General features: G+C 42.8%; 1 protein-coding gene across 4 annotated transcripts; it reads right to left on the reverse strand.

Moving 5' to 3' along the window:
- Positions 1 to 1286: 1286 nt before the first annotated feature.
- VEZF1 (vascular endothelial zinc finger 1) lies at positions 1287 to 17598 on the reverse strand. Of its 4 annotated transcripts, XM_055324807.1 has the most exons (8): positions 17352 to 17598; positions 15231 to 15353; positions 14406 to 14626; positions 11806 to 12500; positions 10974 to 11037; positions 9725 to 9926; positions 8083 to 8220; positions 1287 to 4668 (listed from the first exon to the last, which is right to left on the reverse strand). In XM_055324807.1, exons 3-8 carry the CDS (start codon positions 14409 to 14411, stop codon positions 4241 to 4243), a joined length of 1533 nt encoding a protein of 510 aa, XP_055180782.1. In that variant the 5' UTR covers positions 14412 to 14626; positions 15231 to 15353; positions 17352 to 17598; the 3' UTR covers positions 1287 to 4240. The 4 variants fall into 4 exon arrangements, with proteins under 4 accessions (XP_055180782.1, XP_055180776.1, XP_055180757.1 ...); XM_055324801.1 differs by lacking the exon at positions 15231 to 15353; XM_055324782.1 differs by lacking the exons at positions 14406 to 14626; positions 15231 to 15353.
- Positions 17599 to 18334: the final 736 nt, after the last annotated feature.

Consider the following 18334-nt stretch of genomic DNA (forward strand, 5'->3'; position numbering starts at 1 on the left):
TAACTAGCCAGCCCCTGACAGATTGCCCTAAGAAGGCTAGATTACATGAAAATCCAAAGCAAAGCCTTTGACTGTCTTTCCATTCTTTCCTTGGGAACTAAATGAGTCTGACTGCCCAACAGTGGGCAACCAAGAGAAGCTGGAATCTAGATCAATGCACAGTCAGTATTGAGTCCTGAACCATCACACACTGGTCTCCCCTACCCCCTCCTTTTTAGAAGACCAGGGGGAGATTATCCAGTAATCTGCCAGGGTCAGACCAGCTGTGGGGGAGATTTATAGGCTCAAATGGGGACAAATGGCATTCGTTCAGGCTACAAGGCTCTTTAAGGGGGAAACAAAGAGTGCAAGACTGAGAGCCACATTTACTAGAGTAGGGAGGGGGAATGTATAATTAATCCCATGAACACACTGGACTTTTTGTCCAGCGATCCTTGAGGACACTTCAGGGAAAACCTTCACTATCCCCTCTATATCCTGGACCCAGGTCTCTTTAGAGAGGACCAAACTGCTGGGCCCCTTGAAAAGAGCAGAGACCTGGACAGCCAGGGCTCTAAAGGCTAGCTAGCAACTCAGGGAAGTAACACTCGCTTCCAGACAGAAGCAACACTAGGAACACTTTTCCTCCAGCTGTTTTCACCGAGTCAACAGAGACTAAAGCAATCATCAGAAAAGGTTTGGGAAGCTTTAATTCTATATAAAACACATGTAAGTATCCAAAACTTTTTCACTAAATGAAGGGTCAGATTCAACTTGATCTGGTGAGAATACTGTCACTTGAGTGCTTGTCATGTTCCTCTTCCAGCGCCCTTGGGAGATAGCAACCACATCGGAATTGCTTTACACAACCCAAGAGTGCCCAAGGAGCGCTTGGCACATTACTGATACCCAACGGACATCTGATGAATCTAGCTGAACACAAATGGGTATGAGACCCAGCCTAAAACCCTTTACCAGCAAGGAAACTGGGTTCTAGAGCATGAGAAATGCCCTAAACCCATTTTTCTTTTGGGTAGAACAGGAGACTATGCCTATTGCCACTGACCCAAGGCCTGGGTTCCTAGCTTTTCCTCAAGCTGACTGGCAGGAGTCTGTCTCCTATGATCAGTATGGTGCATTTCCACCCTCTTCTTGGTAGCAGCTCAGTACCAACCAGCATGACAACAGTCCCTCCCCCTTTCTCCAGCCCCATACTAAGATGTGTACACCTGGAGAAGCAGTGCTTTAAAATCTTTCTACCATTGTAGTGAACTGATGAAGCTTCTGAGATAGTAAGCAATCCATCATAACGTTTGTGACTGGTTAACTTTAATTTGTCAAAATAAATCTGCAGTATTTTGCATGTTAGTAATACAGTGCTGGTATTGACAGGAAAAAATCATCATCTGCTTACATAGAAACCTTCATTTAGGAGCACACCTTAGGAGGGAAATGGATATACAATAAAAGGCAAATGCAGGCCAAGCAGCGAGCCCTAGAGCATAACAGGCTGGATGTCAGATTTGAGGATTATCTAATACAACTGTTTAGCTGCCAATCTGATAAAGGGGAAGCTCTCAACCAGGTTACAACCAGAAGGGAAAAACAAAACTGCTTTTTCATAGCGTGGTGGCCGTCGTGCCTTCAACACTTGGTTGAATCAGTTCATCAGCATCAAAACTCAATTCCAGTTCCAAGACACAGGAGAATCTCACCACACAACCTATTTGGCCCCCCTTTCAGTGGCCCGCCGCCACCCCCTTCCTGCCGACTCTCTCCCTCCCAAAAGAAGACACGACGTGGCTTTATTATTGCAGACAAGCTTCTTAAGTGAATAAAGAATGCATACAAAATAGCATTTTAACTGAAGTCATACAATGAAGTCTCACTCCTGTTTATTATACAATGAATTGATAAAACAATCATTTCTAGTATATATCTTTTTTTTTTTTTTTTTTTAAAGAACTAATACTTTCAGGGTTCTGACGACCACACTCTAGCCTGGGGGTAGGGTCCACACGTGCCCCCACTGAGGACTGCTCCTTGGGCCACTGTGGAGGAAGCCTGGGCTATCTGAATCAGGGTGGATGGTGACTGCCAGCCCAGCCAGAGAGATGACAGGTCCTAGCAGGCAGAGCCAGAACCCGGTCCTGGGGCTGCATGCCAGGAAATGTACACTTCCTCCAAATGTGGCCACTACCTGCCCAATCTAGGCCTCAGCAGGGCCGTGTGTGGGCCTTCCCTACACAAGTCCTTCCAGTAGTCCACACATAATGCTCTACAGATTAAAAACAAACCATCTTTGTACTGTGGATAGGAACAGTTGTAACAAAGTCATAGCTACATATTTTTCTCTACATTTTGTTTATTGAGACAAACTAATTAAAAGGCACAAACATAGGGCATGTTTACATGGACATTATAACAAACATATACATTAAAAGTGTAGGAATGTGTTGCCTTCCTGCTAAACAGAAAGTTCCTAAGCTTTTATATATACAAAAGTTGTACAATTTAATGTCCTAAAGTACAAAAGATCATTTATAAAATTATTTTACACTAAGTACTATTTTTATTTTTTACTATGTAGTTCAACCCCCTCGAACTGTTTTGTATAATGACACACAGATACCTGTCCCTGATGTAGGAAGTCTGCCTCAGATGTAAGGTATTGGATGCTTGAACTGACACAGTGGGGTATAAACGGAAGTCATCCAGTTTGATAGTCAGTCCTGCAAACATTCTCCAAGATTAATACAACTAAATTCCATTTCTCTTAACTGCAAGATTAAAAAAGGAAAAAAAAAAAACCCAAAAACATATTGCAACTTAAAAAAAAAAAGATCACAGCGTCTTGGTTTTAGTAACTTTTTTTTTTTTTTTAAAAACACAATGTTTTAAAAACATTAATGTGTGGCATGATGGTGTAAAGTGTATCTGTTTCCCTAACTTTTGGTTTCTACTTTATGTACAGAAATAAAACATTCTGCTAAGAAATAAAAAGCACATGTCTTAACGTGCACAATCATTGCTGGGTTTCTACAGGGAGCACAGATAGCTGTCTCCCTGAAAACACCACAAAGCTGATACAAGTGTTTTCTCAAAGAAAAAAAAGTGATGTTCATATTTACAAAGTTGAACAAATCTCCACGATACTTGATTAAGAAACGGAAGGAGAAATTAAAAAAAAAAGATACACTCTGCTTGTTCTGAAGGGGTATACTACCTAGTTAGTGGTTAGAATAAAAACTGTATACAATTTAATATAAGACATAAACTCTAGTGAGCAACTAACACATCTTCCCCTGTTGTAATATCAACAGGCTCTGATTGGGAGAGAGAGGGGCATATCACATCCCAGTGCCTCCAGCATCTTCCAATTTAAAGCAATATATTTTAACTGTTCGAAAGTACTCCTTGGCTCCTGAATAGGAGTCCCAGTGGCCTCTGTTAGGAGTCTGCCCGTCCACAAACTTGACTTCTCCTCTGTCAGTTGAGGCCTTTTCTTACCAAAACACAATTTGTATATTTTGGTGTTTTGTTTTTTTTTAAAAAGTCTACTACAATGCTATATTCCATCAGGATTAATATGCTGAGCAATATTTACATCTCCAAATATCAGGTCACAATCCCTATTATATGTTGAAGTTAGAATGATAAATTATCATATGCTTTGCATATCAGAGCTGGTATCACCTTTCCCATAGGGAATGCTGCCTGAAATTAACATATTCCCAAAGGTAAAATGCATATTCTCTGAAATGCATTTTATTATGACAATGCATGTATTGACTCATAAAAACAATAAACACAGACAATTCTGCACTAGCTCTCTGTGGATTTAGAGCTTCGGGTTAAAATCAGCCATCCACCTCGTATGGGGAGAAGAGTTCTGCTAGTGTTTAGAATAAAATGATTCCTTGGGATTAGAAACAGTAATGCTGTTTTTTTATTTTGAAATGGGTTTTGCTTTTTTATGATTGGTTTTAATTCTGGCATTTTACCTTGCCAACTACTATTGTTTAAGCAATGCTGTCAGCTAAAACGAATTTCTGATTAAACTAAAGTGGTCCAGTGATAAGTTACATACACACCCTACCTTGAACAATCCCAGCCAAATTGGAAAAAAATGCCACTACACTATTATTAACTAATATAATAAAATCTCCCAATTTCATGGTTTACTTTTTGCTTTAATAAACTAAAAGTAAGTTGCTGGTAAATATTTACTTTAACCCATATTTTGATTTTATAATACTGTTTACCAAGGTGGTGATGTAGGCAAAGCTTGGGGTAAGAAAGGCATGCTCTCTACAGGCCTCATTGCTATATTGAGAGGGGCAGCTAACGTCATAGGTGTGGGCAGGTTCATTGGAGACGTGATGGTGACAGGGTGTGCTATATTCACTGGAGCAGTGACTGGGGTGGGAAGGTTGACTGGGGTAGTAAGTGTTAAAGGAGAGGTCATGGATAATGGACTGGTTATAGTTACAGGGTGCCCTATGTTCATTGGGCTGGTTATGTTAACTGCACTTGAAACATTTACTGGACTTCTCATGCTCATTGCAGCTGCCACTGTGACTGGGTTTGACATCGTCCCAGACGACACAGAGGACGTTATATTGAATGGAGTAGTGAGAGTCACAGGTGTCGTAGCAGCCGTGGAGGTTTGGCACAGGTTAGCAGCTTCTAAAATAAGAAGACAAAATGGCCTTTAGACTCCCAAAACAATGAGTTAAATTCACAAACAACTCTGAACCAACTTTTTTTTTTAATTAAAAAGGACATTTAATGAATGAAATTACAGGTTCTTTACCAAGCGGTCAACAGGAAGGGAGGCTCTTTCTGAGTACAGGACTGGCGATGCATGAATCTTTTCTAATGCTATTCCTCCCACATGGCCTTGGGCAACTTGTTTAGCCTGGCGCTTTTGGTTTCAAATTTAGATTTACTTACCTACCTCACAGTGATGCTGGGAAGATCAGTTAATTTCTGCTAGGCACTCTGGGAGGCAGAGATATCAAGCAGGGCTTAGTATTCTCACTACCATTTCATGCAGGCAGAGCCAACCACTGGCAGGCCGGGAGAAAGAGCTTGTTTACACAGAGCTGGGCCGATGGTCACACAAGAACAGGTAATCAGAAAAATCTTCTGGTAAGGCACACTGTAACTAGCGGAGAGAGTTGTGTATCCTCAATGCTATTTACTCTAAAGCCTCAGAGGTGAAGCTACATTCTGTTAAGGTTTTAAAAATCCCAAAGTAGGGACTGACCAACAAGCTATTTTCATATCACCTGTTTATTTCAGTCTTAGAAAAATCGTTTAAACAATCCTAATGTGTCTAGTTAGGTTCCCTAACTATGCTAAGGAAAGAGAAAATATCTCTCAGTGGGTTTATATTTTCCTCTCCACTCCCATTTCTTCTCTTTCTGATGCTGACAGAATCACCCACTTTACACCCAGTGTCATTTAACTGCACACATTCTATACATCATCAACCATACCAAGGAGGACTAATTAAGCAAGAAGACCCTACAGTGATTTGTGGGACCTTGGTGCTTGTTACCCAGCAAAGCCTGGGCACTTCTTAAAGAAAACTTCCCTCAGAGGTGACACCCCACCCCACCCCTCAATAAAATTCAGCACCACCTGCTGGTGTGTCAGAAAACAGCAGTGAGAAGACAGATGAGCTGGCTAGTTGGATGCATGTGACTTGGCTATCAAAATGGAGAAAATACATTTAAGACTAAGGACAGAGGTCTGCACACATTCCACACATCCGAGTCAAATCACCTCACGCTGACCCTGGAGTCAATAAGCAGCACTCCCTTGATCAATATGATGGAACTCTGGCAAACTCCATACTCTCTGTCAGGAATTCCCAAACCTGGCTGATGATCAAAATCATTTATTTAGGGAGCTTTAAAACAAAAACAAAAACAAAAACCAAATCAAATCAAACCAAAACAAAACAAAACTTCCCAGGAAATTCAACAATGATATTTAGATGGAACTTTAGAAATCTGTATTTTTAAAAAGCTCTTGAGATGGGTGATCTGATTCTTACTCAGGTTTGGGGACTTTATATTACCTTATTTAAAAAAAGAGACCTGGCGATTCAAGTTTAGGTTGTCAGGGCAGGAATCTCCTCTCCCCCAAGATGTGACATTTTACTAACACGAATACAGACGTTTCTAATACTAGTGGTCATTTCCAGAGAGATTCATGCTACAAATGGGAATACAATAGCATTCTGTTTCGTGGAGGTCAAAAGATGAGCTAAACAATTGAGTCTTATTGTGCACGCAAAATGAAACACAACACCCAAAAGAAGAGTGCAGAAAGGGAAAACCGACTCACTTTTGAGGTGATGTTAGCACTGCTAAAGGTATTCTTGTTTCCACCAAAGAAGGGGCTTTCACCCTCACCTGTGCCGGCCCCTCCCCACCCGCCCCTGCCTCTCTTTTCAGTCTAACATCAACCTTTTCTAGGACTTAAATCATTTTACTCTTACTCCTTCTCAAGTAAAACATCCTTCATAACATGCTTTCACCTACTTGCGACTGTCATAGCACATAGACATTTTCCTGCACACCCTCATCTCCACCTCTTCTAACCATAAAACATTTTATTAAATAATAACAAATCTTCACTTGGAAGAGAAGAGCACGAAGCTACTGAGGAAGGGTAGAAAGCCTATCTGGCTGCAATGCGAGTAGATGTATGAAAAAGGACTCTATATTCCTTTCATCTTTATCCAAATACAGGGTGTTTATAATTTATTTATTTTTTTTTTTTAAAAAAATTTATTTATGATAGTCACACACAGAGAGAGAGAGAGGCAGAGACACAGGTAGAGGGAGAAGCAGGCCCCATGCACCGGGAGCCCGACGTGGGATTCGATCCCGGATCTCCAGGATCGCGCCCTGGGCCAAAGGCAGGCGCCAAACCGCTGTGCCACCCAGGGATCCCAAATACAGGGTGTTTAGAAGGGATCTGTGGAAGGGAAGAGCTGTACTACATGAAAGCAAAGGAGGGAAGAGACTACACAGTGAAGGAATTACAGAGGAGCCTACAGGCAAAGGATTCCTTATGAATTTGAAATAAAACAGTAAGACATGGCAGAGGTCAGGAAGGAAAGAAGCAATTTAGGAATCTCTCTGTGGCTGATGGTACACAGACAAAAATGATTGATTTGAAATGCCCCCACAATAGTCCAGAAGCCAAAACTCTAAGTCTTAAGTTAAAAAGCTGTGTGGAAAACAGATACTCCAACTAATTCTTCACAAGATTTAGAAGAGGAAAGCAAACCATTCTCAATCTTAGTAACAATGACAGTAAAGTCCCTAACAACTTAAGTACACACATGTTAGGCTAACACCAGCCCCAGTAAGAGACTGAATGAGATTAAGGTAAGACCAAGAGCAAAAATATCAGCATCGTTAAGCCGGAAACAGGTAATACATAATGCAACACAGAAAGAACATTAAAGAGCAGAAAATAGCAAAGTTGTAAGAAAATAAACTTGTGTACCAAAAGAATATTTCATCCACCTCCAAAAGTGGGAATGTTTTAGAAGGGCAAAAGAGGAGCCCATAATGCATGGAGATTGACATAAAAATGGAACTCTGAACATACAGTGAAGGACCAAATCTGGCTCCAAATTTCTAAGAAAAGGTCAATCAAAAGAATATGACCAGAAGCACTAAGGATTTTTTATTTCTTTAAGTAAAAAAACAAAAACAAAAAACACTTATCTGGAAGCTTAGAAGCTTGGTGGCCAACATATAGTATTTCCAGGTTTCCAGGAAGCCAGATTCCCTAAGCTGTGGATGCCTCTCTTGGAGCCTGGGGCACACTACGTGAACACATATCAGCCGTACCATGAGCACTGGCCACCTCATCTTATCTTTTTTTTTTTTTTGAAGGATTTTATTTATTTATTCATGAGAGATACAGAGAGAGAGGCAGAGACATAAGCAGAGGGAGAAGCAGGCTCCCTGTGGGGAGCCCAATGCAGGACTTGATCCCAGGACCCCAGGATCGCTTTAAGCTAAAGGCAGACGCTCAACCACTGAGCCACCCAGGTGTCCCTCATCTTACCTTTCTTTCTTGCCTTGACAGCTTCCTCCCACAGTCTCAGTGTCTCCACCTGCTTCCCTGGCCAGCTTGTCACATGCTGCTGCTGTTGTTGCTGCTGCTGCTGCTGCTTCTGGCTGCTGGTTTCTTCACTCATGCATGCTACTCCAAAGATAAACCATAGATGCTACATTACCTTGAAAAAGTGTAGCCATTTTTTCAAAATCTGAAACTTAGATACTTTGGTTCTTCAAGCTTCTCTGACCTTTATTATTATTTGACTTGATAGTTTTTACTAGAGAGCATCTTCTTTTGCTGCTTCTGTCTATACTGGTCAAAATAAATAAATTACTACAAGAAAAATGGAGAGAGCTGGGGGAAAATCAATATAAAAGAGAAAATAATTCTTTGCTATATTAAAAGTGTCTTTTAGAATGGAACTTGGGTAATAATAGTATAGACTAATTTATGCTCATTGAAATATCTAATCAAGTTGGTTACTTGACAACAATGCACACTAAAAGCAAATTTTTGTAAAGTTAAAAAGCGTGACATGCCAGATAATAAACCCAATGTACTTACAAAGAAGCAAAAATGGATGAGATTAAAACAAACTAAGTGTTCTTTTCCGCTCACTTTTGGCCACCTATTCTGAGAATTTAATGTTTCTGCAGCATAAAGTGTGTGTGTTATATATACATATATATAAAACAGAATACAGAATTAGGAATAGATTTTCTTCTGGTGGTTAGGGCAATCTCAAAGACAAAGCCTGGGTAAATGCAAATACTGAATTTTACTCATGAGTCCCTGAAATATTCTTTTTTTTTTTAATTTTTTTAAAATTTTTATTTATTTATGATAGTCAGAGAGAGAGAGAAAGAGAGAGAGGCAGAGACATAGGCAGAGGGAGAAGCAGGCTCCATGCACCGGGAGCCCGATGTGGGATTCGATCCCGGGTCTCCAGGATCGCACCCTGGGCCAAAGGCAGGCGCCAAACCGCTGCGCCACCCAGGGATCCCTCCCTGAAATATTCTATCTTTGATTCTGAATTTAAGGTAAGCACAGCACTTACACGTCCAAATGGATAGGATATCCCAACTTTACTGATTTGATTTTGAGAAGCAAACTTGATGCCACATTCATCTTTAAGGTTATCAAGGGCATTTTATTAACTCAAACAGGAGTTAGGAGACACTGATGCTTAAGAATCTTCCTTAACCTCATAAAACTTTCTTAACAAAAACAATGAAAACTGTCTCACATAAGCTGCAACTTCCTAGTGTGGCTTCTGCTGCTACAATTCTAAAACACCATAGCTTTTTGTTCAAACTCCACAGAAGGGACACGTTGAAAAAAGAGCGACAGGGAAATTCTGCTTTTCTAACTTGACTGCTATTAGTAGACAAACACGGGACTGGGCAAAATTAGTGGAGGGCTTGTCAGTGTTGTCTGTATCTACCCACGCAGGTGAAGTAGATCTCCAATACCAGTATATACTCTCCATTAACATGTGTTTATATGCTTTAGTCATAGGAGAAAAACATGTAAGATGAATATGAACACAGTTCTGAGAGCACAGTAAAAACATCTTCAAAACATTATGAAAAACATCCATTTCATCAATCTGAAATGCAACAGAAATATAATTTGAAGTGTCACCTACTTTTACTGATGCCTTGTTTACATGTATTACAGTTGATACTTTGGCTCTGCCCATGTGTCTTTAAGTGGCTGGTGATGTATGCTGCACTCAGAAGCTTCCCACAGATGTTACACGATACCTTGCCTTCGTGGCGCACCATGTGTGTCCGCAGTCTGTCTTTGGTGGCAAAGGCAGCAGTGCACGTCTGCATGAGGGAGGAAAACTTTTTTTAAATATAGACTATCCTGTTCTACTCATTTTAAAGTAAGTTATATTCTAGGCATAACCCTATCCATGTCTGCAAACAGACTTAGTTAGTTGCATTTTAACTGAATGTGTTACCTAGAATCATAATCGTAAGGAAACACTTGGTGAATTTTAGACCCTTACATTTAGGGGGAAGAAAAAATAACAGAGTACTGAAAAAGCTGTAGTCAGTTAAACCTGGAAATAAATGCAGCTCCTTGATTCATGAAACAGTGTAACACTAAGCAAATGAACCTATCTGCATTTGTTTCTCCATCTGTAAAAGGAGGGTAATACCTACCTCACAAAATTACTGGTGAGATTAAGAGCCTGGCCCAAGGCCTCCCACATAGCAGGCACTTGCTCAAATGATACTAGCTTCCTTCCTTGGATTGGATTTTTCTTAGGATTCAAATCATTTACTCAATAAAGTCAGTTGTTAACACATTTAACTGAAAGGAGCACAGAAAGACTTCCAGCAACAATCTAAAATTACTGATGTCTAAAAAAAGTCATTGGATTTAGCAAGATTCTTAACCTTTTCATTATCACAACTTAGGCCAAATAAAATCAACAGATTTTCAAACAACTAGAAAAGGCTCCAATTTGACAGACAAACATCCAATAATTTTTCTCCACTTGGGAGAAAATTCCTATTTTCTTCTTTTATGGTTAAAAATCATCCACCCAGAAAATAACTTAAAGCATTTCATTCATTTATTCATTTCAAATACATAATGACCTTTGCAAGACTATACATTTTTTTCTTGTAAGATAAATACTGTTGCCTAAGGAAAGGGAAATGCAGCTTAACGAAAACAACACATTTACATTTTTAAATGCTCTTGCCTCACAGAAATAGAAGCTGTCATTTATATTGTATAAAACCAGAATTCAAATGGACCACATTTACTCAAGTCAGTGATTTTAAGACTATTCAAGAACGGTGAGATTTGATTGGCTCAGACCTTCTGGATATTGTGCATTAAGTGCTACACTAAGGATAAGTCATTTTAACTCTTACTTGGCATTTGAAGGGTCTTTCTGTTGAATGGACATGTTTTACGTGACAGCTTAAGTGGTCAGGCCTGTGAAAGAGAGAGTTTCAACAGAAGATGTAATGGAACACACATTGAGAAATGCTACTCACTGTGATGTTTACATGCTTGGCAGCTTTGGGTGGAGGGCATTTTAAAGAAAGCTAGCAGAACTATCAACTCCCCCTCCCCCCAGTGCAAGCCTCCTTACCTCTGTTACCATAAACAAAAGTTTTTAGTCCTTTACCTGTTAATTTTTCTCTTCTAGTCAACATCAAATCATGTTAGGTCTTGGTTCTTTAAATTATAAAATACCCAAAGTTTCAGTCCTAACACTTGCCAGAGACAGTTACTACTATATTAACTTCAAAAGCCTTTAAAAAGGAAACTAGTGAAAGGTTAGTAACCACAGAAAAATGGGAAAAAGTCCTAAAAGTTATACTAAGAGTATCCAAGGTCATCCCAACTTCCAGGAAATAAGTTTCTTTGATTTACACAGTGAACCTCAAGTCTAGTCACCCAGCTGAATTGGAAACCAATGGTTTTGCAGTGATAAGAATTACAGATGTGCCAAATGAAGGCCTGAGTCCACCAGGCCACTACTGAACTGAAATATTAAGCTAATCACTATGTCACCACTTGTCAACCACACCAAACTGGAATTAGACCTGGAAGTGTAATACTTTATCTATCATCAATCTCCTCTAATAACACAGGCCTGCCCACGGCTATTCTCACATAAGCCTTCTGGGTCACAAAAAGACAAAACTGAAATTCACTGATACCTAATAAAAACAAAAGCAAAGCAAAATGCAGTACCTCGAGAAGCCTTTCCCACAAACACTGCAAGTATAGGGTTTGGTGATGCCTCCTTCATGAGACCTCACATGGTAAGTCATCCGGTCCTTCCTCTTGAAGCGCTGATTACAAACAGGACACTCGAAGGGCTTTTCGTCCGAATGGGAGAGCTTGTGCCGATTGAGGTGGTACACATCTCGGAAGGCCTTCCCACACATCTCACAAGCATGGTTCTTCTTGACAGGCTTACTGGGTTTCTTGACAGACTGGGTCACGGGCATAGCTGTGGTGCTGGCACTGCTGCTGGGGTTGGTGCCCGAGGAAGATGTAGTGACTGTTGATAAGATGCCAGCAATGGTCGAGACCAACGAAGTTCTGCTGCTGTCCCCAGCAATGGTGGAGATGAGGGGAACCACCGTGGTGGGGGTTTTCTTTGACCTGGACACCAACTTGATCCCTGTGTGGCAGGACTCATGGCGCCTCAGGTGATAGCTGTCCCTGAAAGCTTTGCTGCAGTAAGTGCACACAAATGAAGTTTTGGGTTTTTCTTTTTTAATCCCAATGGCATCCTTTAATGTTTCTGGTGCTGCTTGAGGTTTCTGAGTTATTGGTATTGGAAGCAATGGTTTCTGATCAGGGGGCTCCACAGCAGAGCTCAGGAGGGGCAGCAAGCTGTTCTGTGCTGCCTGCTGTTGGTGATGGGAGGCTTCATGGGCCTAAAACCAAACATTTACACTTCAGAAACTCAGCCTCGCACAATGGCCTTCAAAATTCAACATGCTCCAGACAACAGAGACCAGAAGAAACAAAGAGCCTGTAAGCTACTCCCTGCAGCAGAGATCCAGCAACCACCTAGTTACCCTCAGAGTTCCCAAAACAAAGCATTAAAAATCACTGTGCAGACACAAAACTTTTACGACTAAGTTGCTGACAGTGATCTTGCTTTCAAACAGCTGACTACACACCACTCTGGTTCATAAGAGACACACCAGCTGATGAAATCAGTTTGCATAGTCTGTCAGTGCTGAAACCAAGTTTAAATAACTTGTCAAAAGAATTACACTCCAGACTTAAGTATTTACCAGTACCTTACTGCAGTAATGCACACGCTAGACACTCACACACATATACATATATACACATAATCATCTATTTGTCTATTTTACCTAGGAAAAGAAAGGCAATGTCTCCCATCACAGAACTTAGTGACTGAGGAAGGAGGCTGTTGCTAAGTGATAAAAAGGATGCTAGCTCTCTGAATACTTGCACTATTTGTTAAGTTTACTTTTAAAGTTTTCTTTAAAACTTCTTTAAAAGTTTACTTTTTAATTTTCCTACTAAAAGATCTGATTGAAATGAAACTTGCTATTAATCAGCCTGGAAGGCATCTGTGAAGGTATAGCCTACAGCAAAACACTGGTCAGTTGTCTCTCAGTTCATTTGATACTACACTAGAAATCTGCATCCTTTAACAACAAACCCTACACTAAGACAGACTAGCGAGAAAAAACAAACTAAATATAATTAAAATTCCTTTCATTTTCATCCTCTTCCAGCACTTATACATTTTGTTAAAGTATTAAACATTTGCTGTTATGATGTGCTTCTCCACTCTGAAGTTGGACACTGGAAATTTTCCTTAGCTGCACTGCAACCAAAATTTCATCGTCAGGTTTGTGATCAGGTTCTTGGTATTTATGAATAGTTACTCTCTTGGTTTTTATTCTTTCAAAATTCTCCATTCTGATAAACATTTAGAAAATGATGGGAAACATTCCTGAAATAGTTCTTCCTGGTACGTTGTACTTTATCAATGTTCTTTTTTGAAACTTTTTGGACAGTGAACCCAAGCCCCTATGCTTGAGTTTTGTAATCCTCAAAGGATGGATACATGCACTTAGCGGTAAGAGTTCCAAATACTTTAAGTATACAACATCCTAGGAGGGGCCCATCCCATTATCTTAGACCTTCTAGTCACTTATTTAGCCTTCTTACTCTATAATCACAAGTCCTACAGTTAACTTGATTAAGAGGAAAACAAGGAGACAGACACACACATTCACACAGAGCTTCTTCTCCCCTAATGGATAGAAGTATCTACCACACATAGCTCCATTTTTACTTGATGGCAGCACAACAGCTAAGCCTGGAACCAAGTCTCCCCCAAGTCATTAGGAGGTGTGGTATTCAGAGTTACCAGTTCCAATTTAATAATTTTGGTTGAATCCCATTGGAGTCCTGGAAGTACTCACAGAAATTATGTGCTGACCTGTTGAGCATCTTTCTGGACTTAGGGATCATACCGAATTATAGTCCACTTTTAATTTAATTTATGGAGCTCTTGTAAATGTCAGTGTCTGCCCATGAGACATTAGTGGAAACTTTACAGAATTTGGATGCAAATCTTATCCCCTTTCCAACCTGGCTGTGGATACCCAAGTTTCCATACAGTATACAAACAGTTAATAGCTGAAGATAGTTCAAGATATACAATTTCAAAGGCTAACAGATCAGATAATAGGGAATGCAAATCTTCTGGACAAAGTTCAGACTTATAGTGTTTAGAGGCATTTTTCAATTCTAAACAACCATTAGTTCGATGGAGTACTAAAAGCACTTACTGCCATTTTACCAATTCAGATGTCTGTGGCAACATAAAGTATTTTTACAGCATTGCTGAAGCTCACTCTCACACGAGGGTCACACCAGGTCCCTGCTTCTTGGGTGAAATGCTGTAGAATGCCTCGACCACTACGGGAATCACTCTCTGAGGATTCCTAGGATCCCCACACTTCTACATGAAGCCTTCTAAGAGGGGAACTGGGTTTTCCCAACTTGTTCTCTGAGGGAGAGACAGAGTAAAATAACAACCATGGCCTGCCTTCAGTTAAGTGATTAAAAAAAAAAAAAAAAAGAACAAAAAAAAAAAACAAAACAAAACAAAAAAAAAGAACTTCTGGGTAGACTTTTATTTGACTGGTATCATCAAACCAATGCTTTAATTTTATCTCCCATCTCTTTCAACTTTAAGGCTTTTTTTTTTAACCCTGCCCAAGCTTTCCTTTTTCTGAAGTTGGCAAAAAAAACAAAACAGAAATGTTATTTCATCACCCAGGGTAGTAAGATATAGCACCATGAAATCTCCGCTGCCAGAGGGCAAAAAATTTTGTACTGAAACAAATTAGCATCAGTGAGTCATATCTTGAATGTCCTGTTAGGAGAATCATCCATCAAACATTTTAACAGCTATGGCTTTCACTTTCCACCAGGTTATCTGGAAAGCAAGCAGGTATTAAATTGTTTTAAAATATAAATTCAATAATATGCTCTAGGAAACAAACAAGAGAGTTTAACTCTCCCATTTCCCCAGTAAAAATTACTTAAAACTGAAACTGAGTAAGTCTATTCATACCTTTCCATAGAAAAGACTGAAATATTCTCTTTACCCATTCAACTGTCCTCGGCTCTAAATTATTTTTCCAACAATTTTCACTGCACACATTGCCAAGCCCAGGATCAAATATTAGTTTTCACACTTCTCCATCAGGTGGAAAAAAAGATTTTAATTGCTGAAAAAAAAATTAAATAATATAAAATCTAATTAACAAGTTGATCAATAAATGCTTGGCATTTGTCTTATCCAGAAAAAGAATAATAAAAGTATTCCAAAGGATTGTTCAATTAGCTTTCCAAAAATCAGTTATTGGTTTTTCCTTTACATAAAGAACTCTTTTTTGCAATCTCCATGAAGTTTATGGGCAGTAGGTTTAATATGGTAAATCTAAATCATTCCTCACATGAAAATCACTTAGGTGGCCCATTAATCCCATATTTAAAACGACCATTTGAAAGATTTTGGAGAGAGGGCATTTGCCACCTTTACACCAATTTGGATGCCAGCTAGTTATTTATCATTTTTTTTCTCAATGCATTTTTTTTTAAGTTGACTTAAAGCATGATAAAACAATATCAGATCAGAATGAGAAAGTTTGTGAGTTCCATAATTTTGCATATCTTCAATTTTGAGAAGCCGGAACATATTTCAATCAACTACATAAAAATCGAATTACTCACATTTGAGAGAAAATATGTCTTAAAACAATAAACCAGCTCTACACTATAGGTAATGTTCGAATTATCCAATTCGCTATATTACTTCCACTGGGATGAGTCCAGTGGCTGGGCGAATTTTTTGAAAATTCTGCATCCATTCCTGGTTAGTTTCAAAAGGTCTCAAGCGCCCAAGTAACGCGTCTGGGATTTCACAAAGTTATTCAAAGAAGGAAAATAACCCAGAGAGGCGGGAAGAACGCATTTATTTAAAGTGACAAGCTTCCTAACCTCCTCCCGTTCCGAAGTTTCCCCGTGAGCTCATCACTACAGCCCACTAAGTGCTTCGTTTGCAAATAGAAATGAAGCAGGGGAAAAAATTAAGTTCCAGCCTAGGTCTTCCCAACAGGGGTCCCCCACCTAAAATGGGCGGGCAAGAGGACTGCCAACGTATCGTCTACACTTTCAAGTTTCTTGCAAAAAAAAAAGAAAAAAAAAAAGTGTAGACCAACACCCCAACGCATGACTCATCTGGGGGCTTTGTAAGCCGACTTTGTTTGCTCTCTCCACTTTCCGTCTCCCCCACTTGGTTGGAGGAAACGTTCGAGGTGGGACGAGAGGGAAAAGCGCTCCGGGAGAAGGTCGGGCCTCCAGGAGTCCCGGCACCCCCCGCCCCTCCGCCCCCCCGCCCCGCTCCTCCCGCCCCGGCCAGGCTGGGGGATTCCCCGGGCTGAATGGGACGGCGGGAGAGCTGGACAGAGGGAGAGCTGGACAGAGTGTCAGCTGCCAAGGCTCGGCAAAGGCTTGCGAGAGAAAAAAAAAAAAAAAAAAAAAAAACACCAAAAAACGTAAATCCAGTGAAAAAGTTTGGGGAGGGGAGACGCACAACACCCCCCAACAGGGTAAACACGAGGGGGGCGGCGGGAAGGGGGAGTGGCGGGGAACCCAGGGATGCCCGCTAGCCGCGGGGACGGGGGGTCAGAAAGTCAACACACACGCACACACACACACACACAAAAAGAGGGGAGGGCGGTGAGGAGGCAGGAGAGCGAGCGAAAGATGGATGAAGTGCGTGCGTGTGTGTGGGGAGTGTCTCGGAGTCGGACCTGGGGACCCCCTCACCCCACCGTGCGGGCCCGGGCCGGGCGCGCTGCGGCCAGCGGCCAGCGGCCCAGCGCCCTCCTTTCTCTGGGCCGCGGGTGGTGACAGCGACCGGCCTCCTCCCTTCCCCTTCAGGGCGGGAGGGAAGGGTGTCTGCGTGTGCCTGAGTGTGCTGGGGGGGGCCCGGGGTTCACCCCGAGGCCTGCTCTCTCCCCCGCACCCCGTGAGGCCGCCTCCTTTCACCTCAGCAGCCCCGCTCCGCCGGCGCGGGCGGGCGGAAAAACAAAGGGGGATTAAGGCCGGGCCGGAGCGCGGAGCCGGGAGGGAGGGGAGGAGGAGCGCCCGCCCGCCCGCCCGCCAGCCCGGGGCCCGGCCCCCCTGTCCCCCCCGTGCCCCCCCGGGGGGGCCCCCAGTACCTGGAACAGGAACGCGGTCCAGTTGGCCTCCATGGCTGCGGCGGCCGACCCCCCTCCTCCCCACTCCCCCCGCTCGGGGAGCCTCCTCAGCCGGAGGAGGCGACAACAAAGCGGCGGCGGCGGCGGCGGCGGCAGCGGCAGCGGCGGCTCCTCAACATGGCAGCGCCGAGCGCGGCCACTTCCGGTAACCTCCGGGACGCACCACCGCCGCGGCGAGCGCGGGCGGGGGGGGAGCCCCGACCCGGCCGCCGCCGCCCCCGGCCGCCCGGACCCCTCCCGGGCGTCCTCGCCGCAGGCTCGCCGCCTCGGAGCTCAGCCAGGGCCCGCCGGCGGTGGGGTCAGGGCCCCCGCGGCGGGGCTGGGGTGGGGCCGGGGGCGGGGATGGGGCGCGGCGTCCCCCCCCGCGGGGGTGTGTGGTGCTGCGGTCCGCGGCTCCGGCAGCTGGAGCAGGGGGAGAGCAGGAGAGAAGATGGAGGACGCCAGGGTCTGGCGCGGGCTCGCTGGGCACGGCGGGGCCGTTTCCCGGGACCCAGACGCGGTGCCCGGCGGCGTCGCGTCCTTGCCAGACCCTCGGCGGATGGCGCGGGCCACGGCGGTCACCCGGCTCTTCAGCCCCATATACGCAGCAATCGGAGGCGCGGGCTCCAAATTGGGGGGAAGCCCCTAGGACTTCGAGCGTCCCTCCCCGCTGGTAGTTCGTCCCTAGCCAGCTAAACCCTCGCACTCCTGCTACAATACGCGTCTACCTCGGAGCGGCAAGGAATCCCACTGGGGTGCAGCCTCAGATCCTCCCAGCTGAGGGAAACACTTCCCACGCGTAGAGATGTCATGACTGGCTTATTCCTGGGCGAAGGGCTGAGCTTTCTCATCCTCCCTTTAACTCCAGATAGGATATGAAATCTTACCCGAACATCCCTCTCTCCCGCCAAAAAAAAAATTTAAAAATAAAAACGAGTGAGAAAGTATAGACGAATCATTTTAGT

This window comes from Nyctereutes procyonoides, unplaced genomic scaffold (genome assembly GCF_905146905.1).
Source record: "Nyctereutes procyonoides isolate TBG_1078 unplaced genomic scaffold, NYPRO_anot_genome, whole genome shotgun sequence".
In the NCBI taxonomy this organism is placed as follows: Eukaryota; Metazoa; Chordata; class Mammalia; order Carnivora; family Canidae; genus Nyctereutes; species Nyctereutes procyonoides.

What these genes read in the sequence shown, in the direction of transcription:
- VEZF1 (XM_055324782.1), bottom strand. Translation starts at nt 17,384, where the DNA reads ATGGAGGCCAACTGGACCGCGTTCCTGTTCCAG. An exon ending in GGACCGCGTTCCTGTTCCAG is followed by an intron (nt 12,501 to 17,351) that starts GTACTGGGGGCC and finishes GTTTGGTTTTAG; the next exon opens with GCCCATGAAGCCTCCCATCA. An exon ending in TGTGGGAAAGGCTTCTCGAG is followed by an intron (nt 11,038 to 11,805) that starts GTACTGCATTTT and finishes TCTCTTTCACAG; the next exon opens with GCCTGACCACTTAAGCTGTC.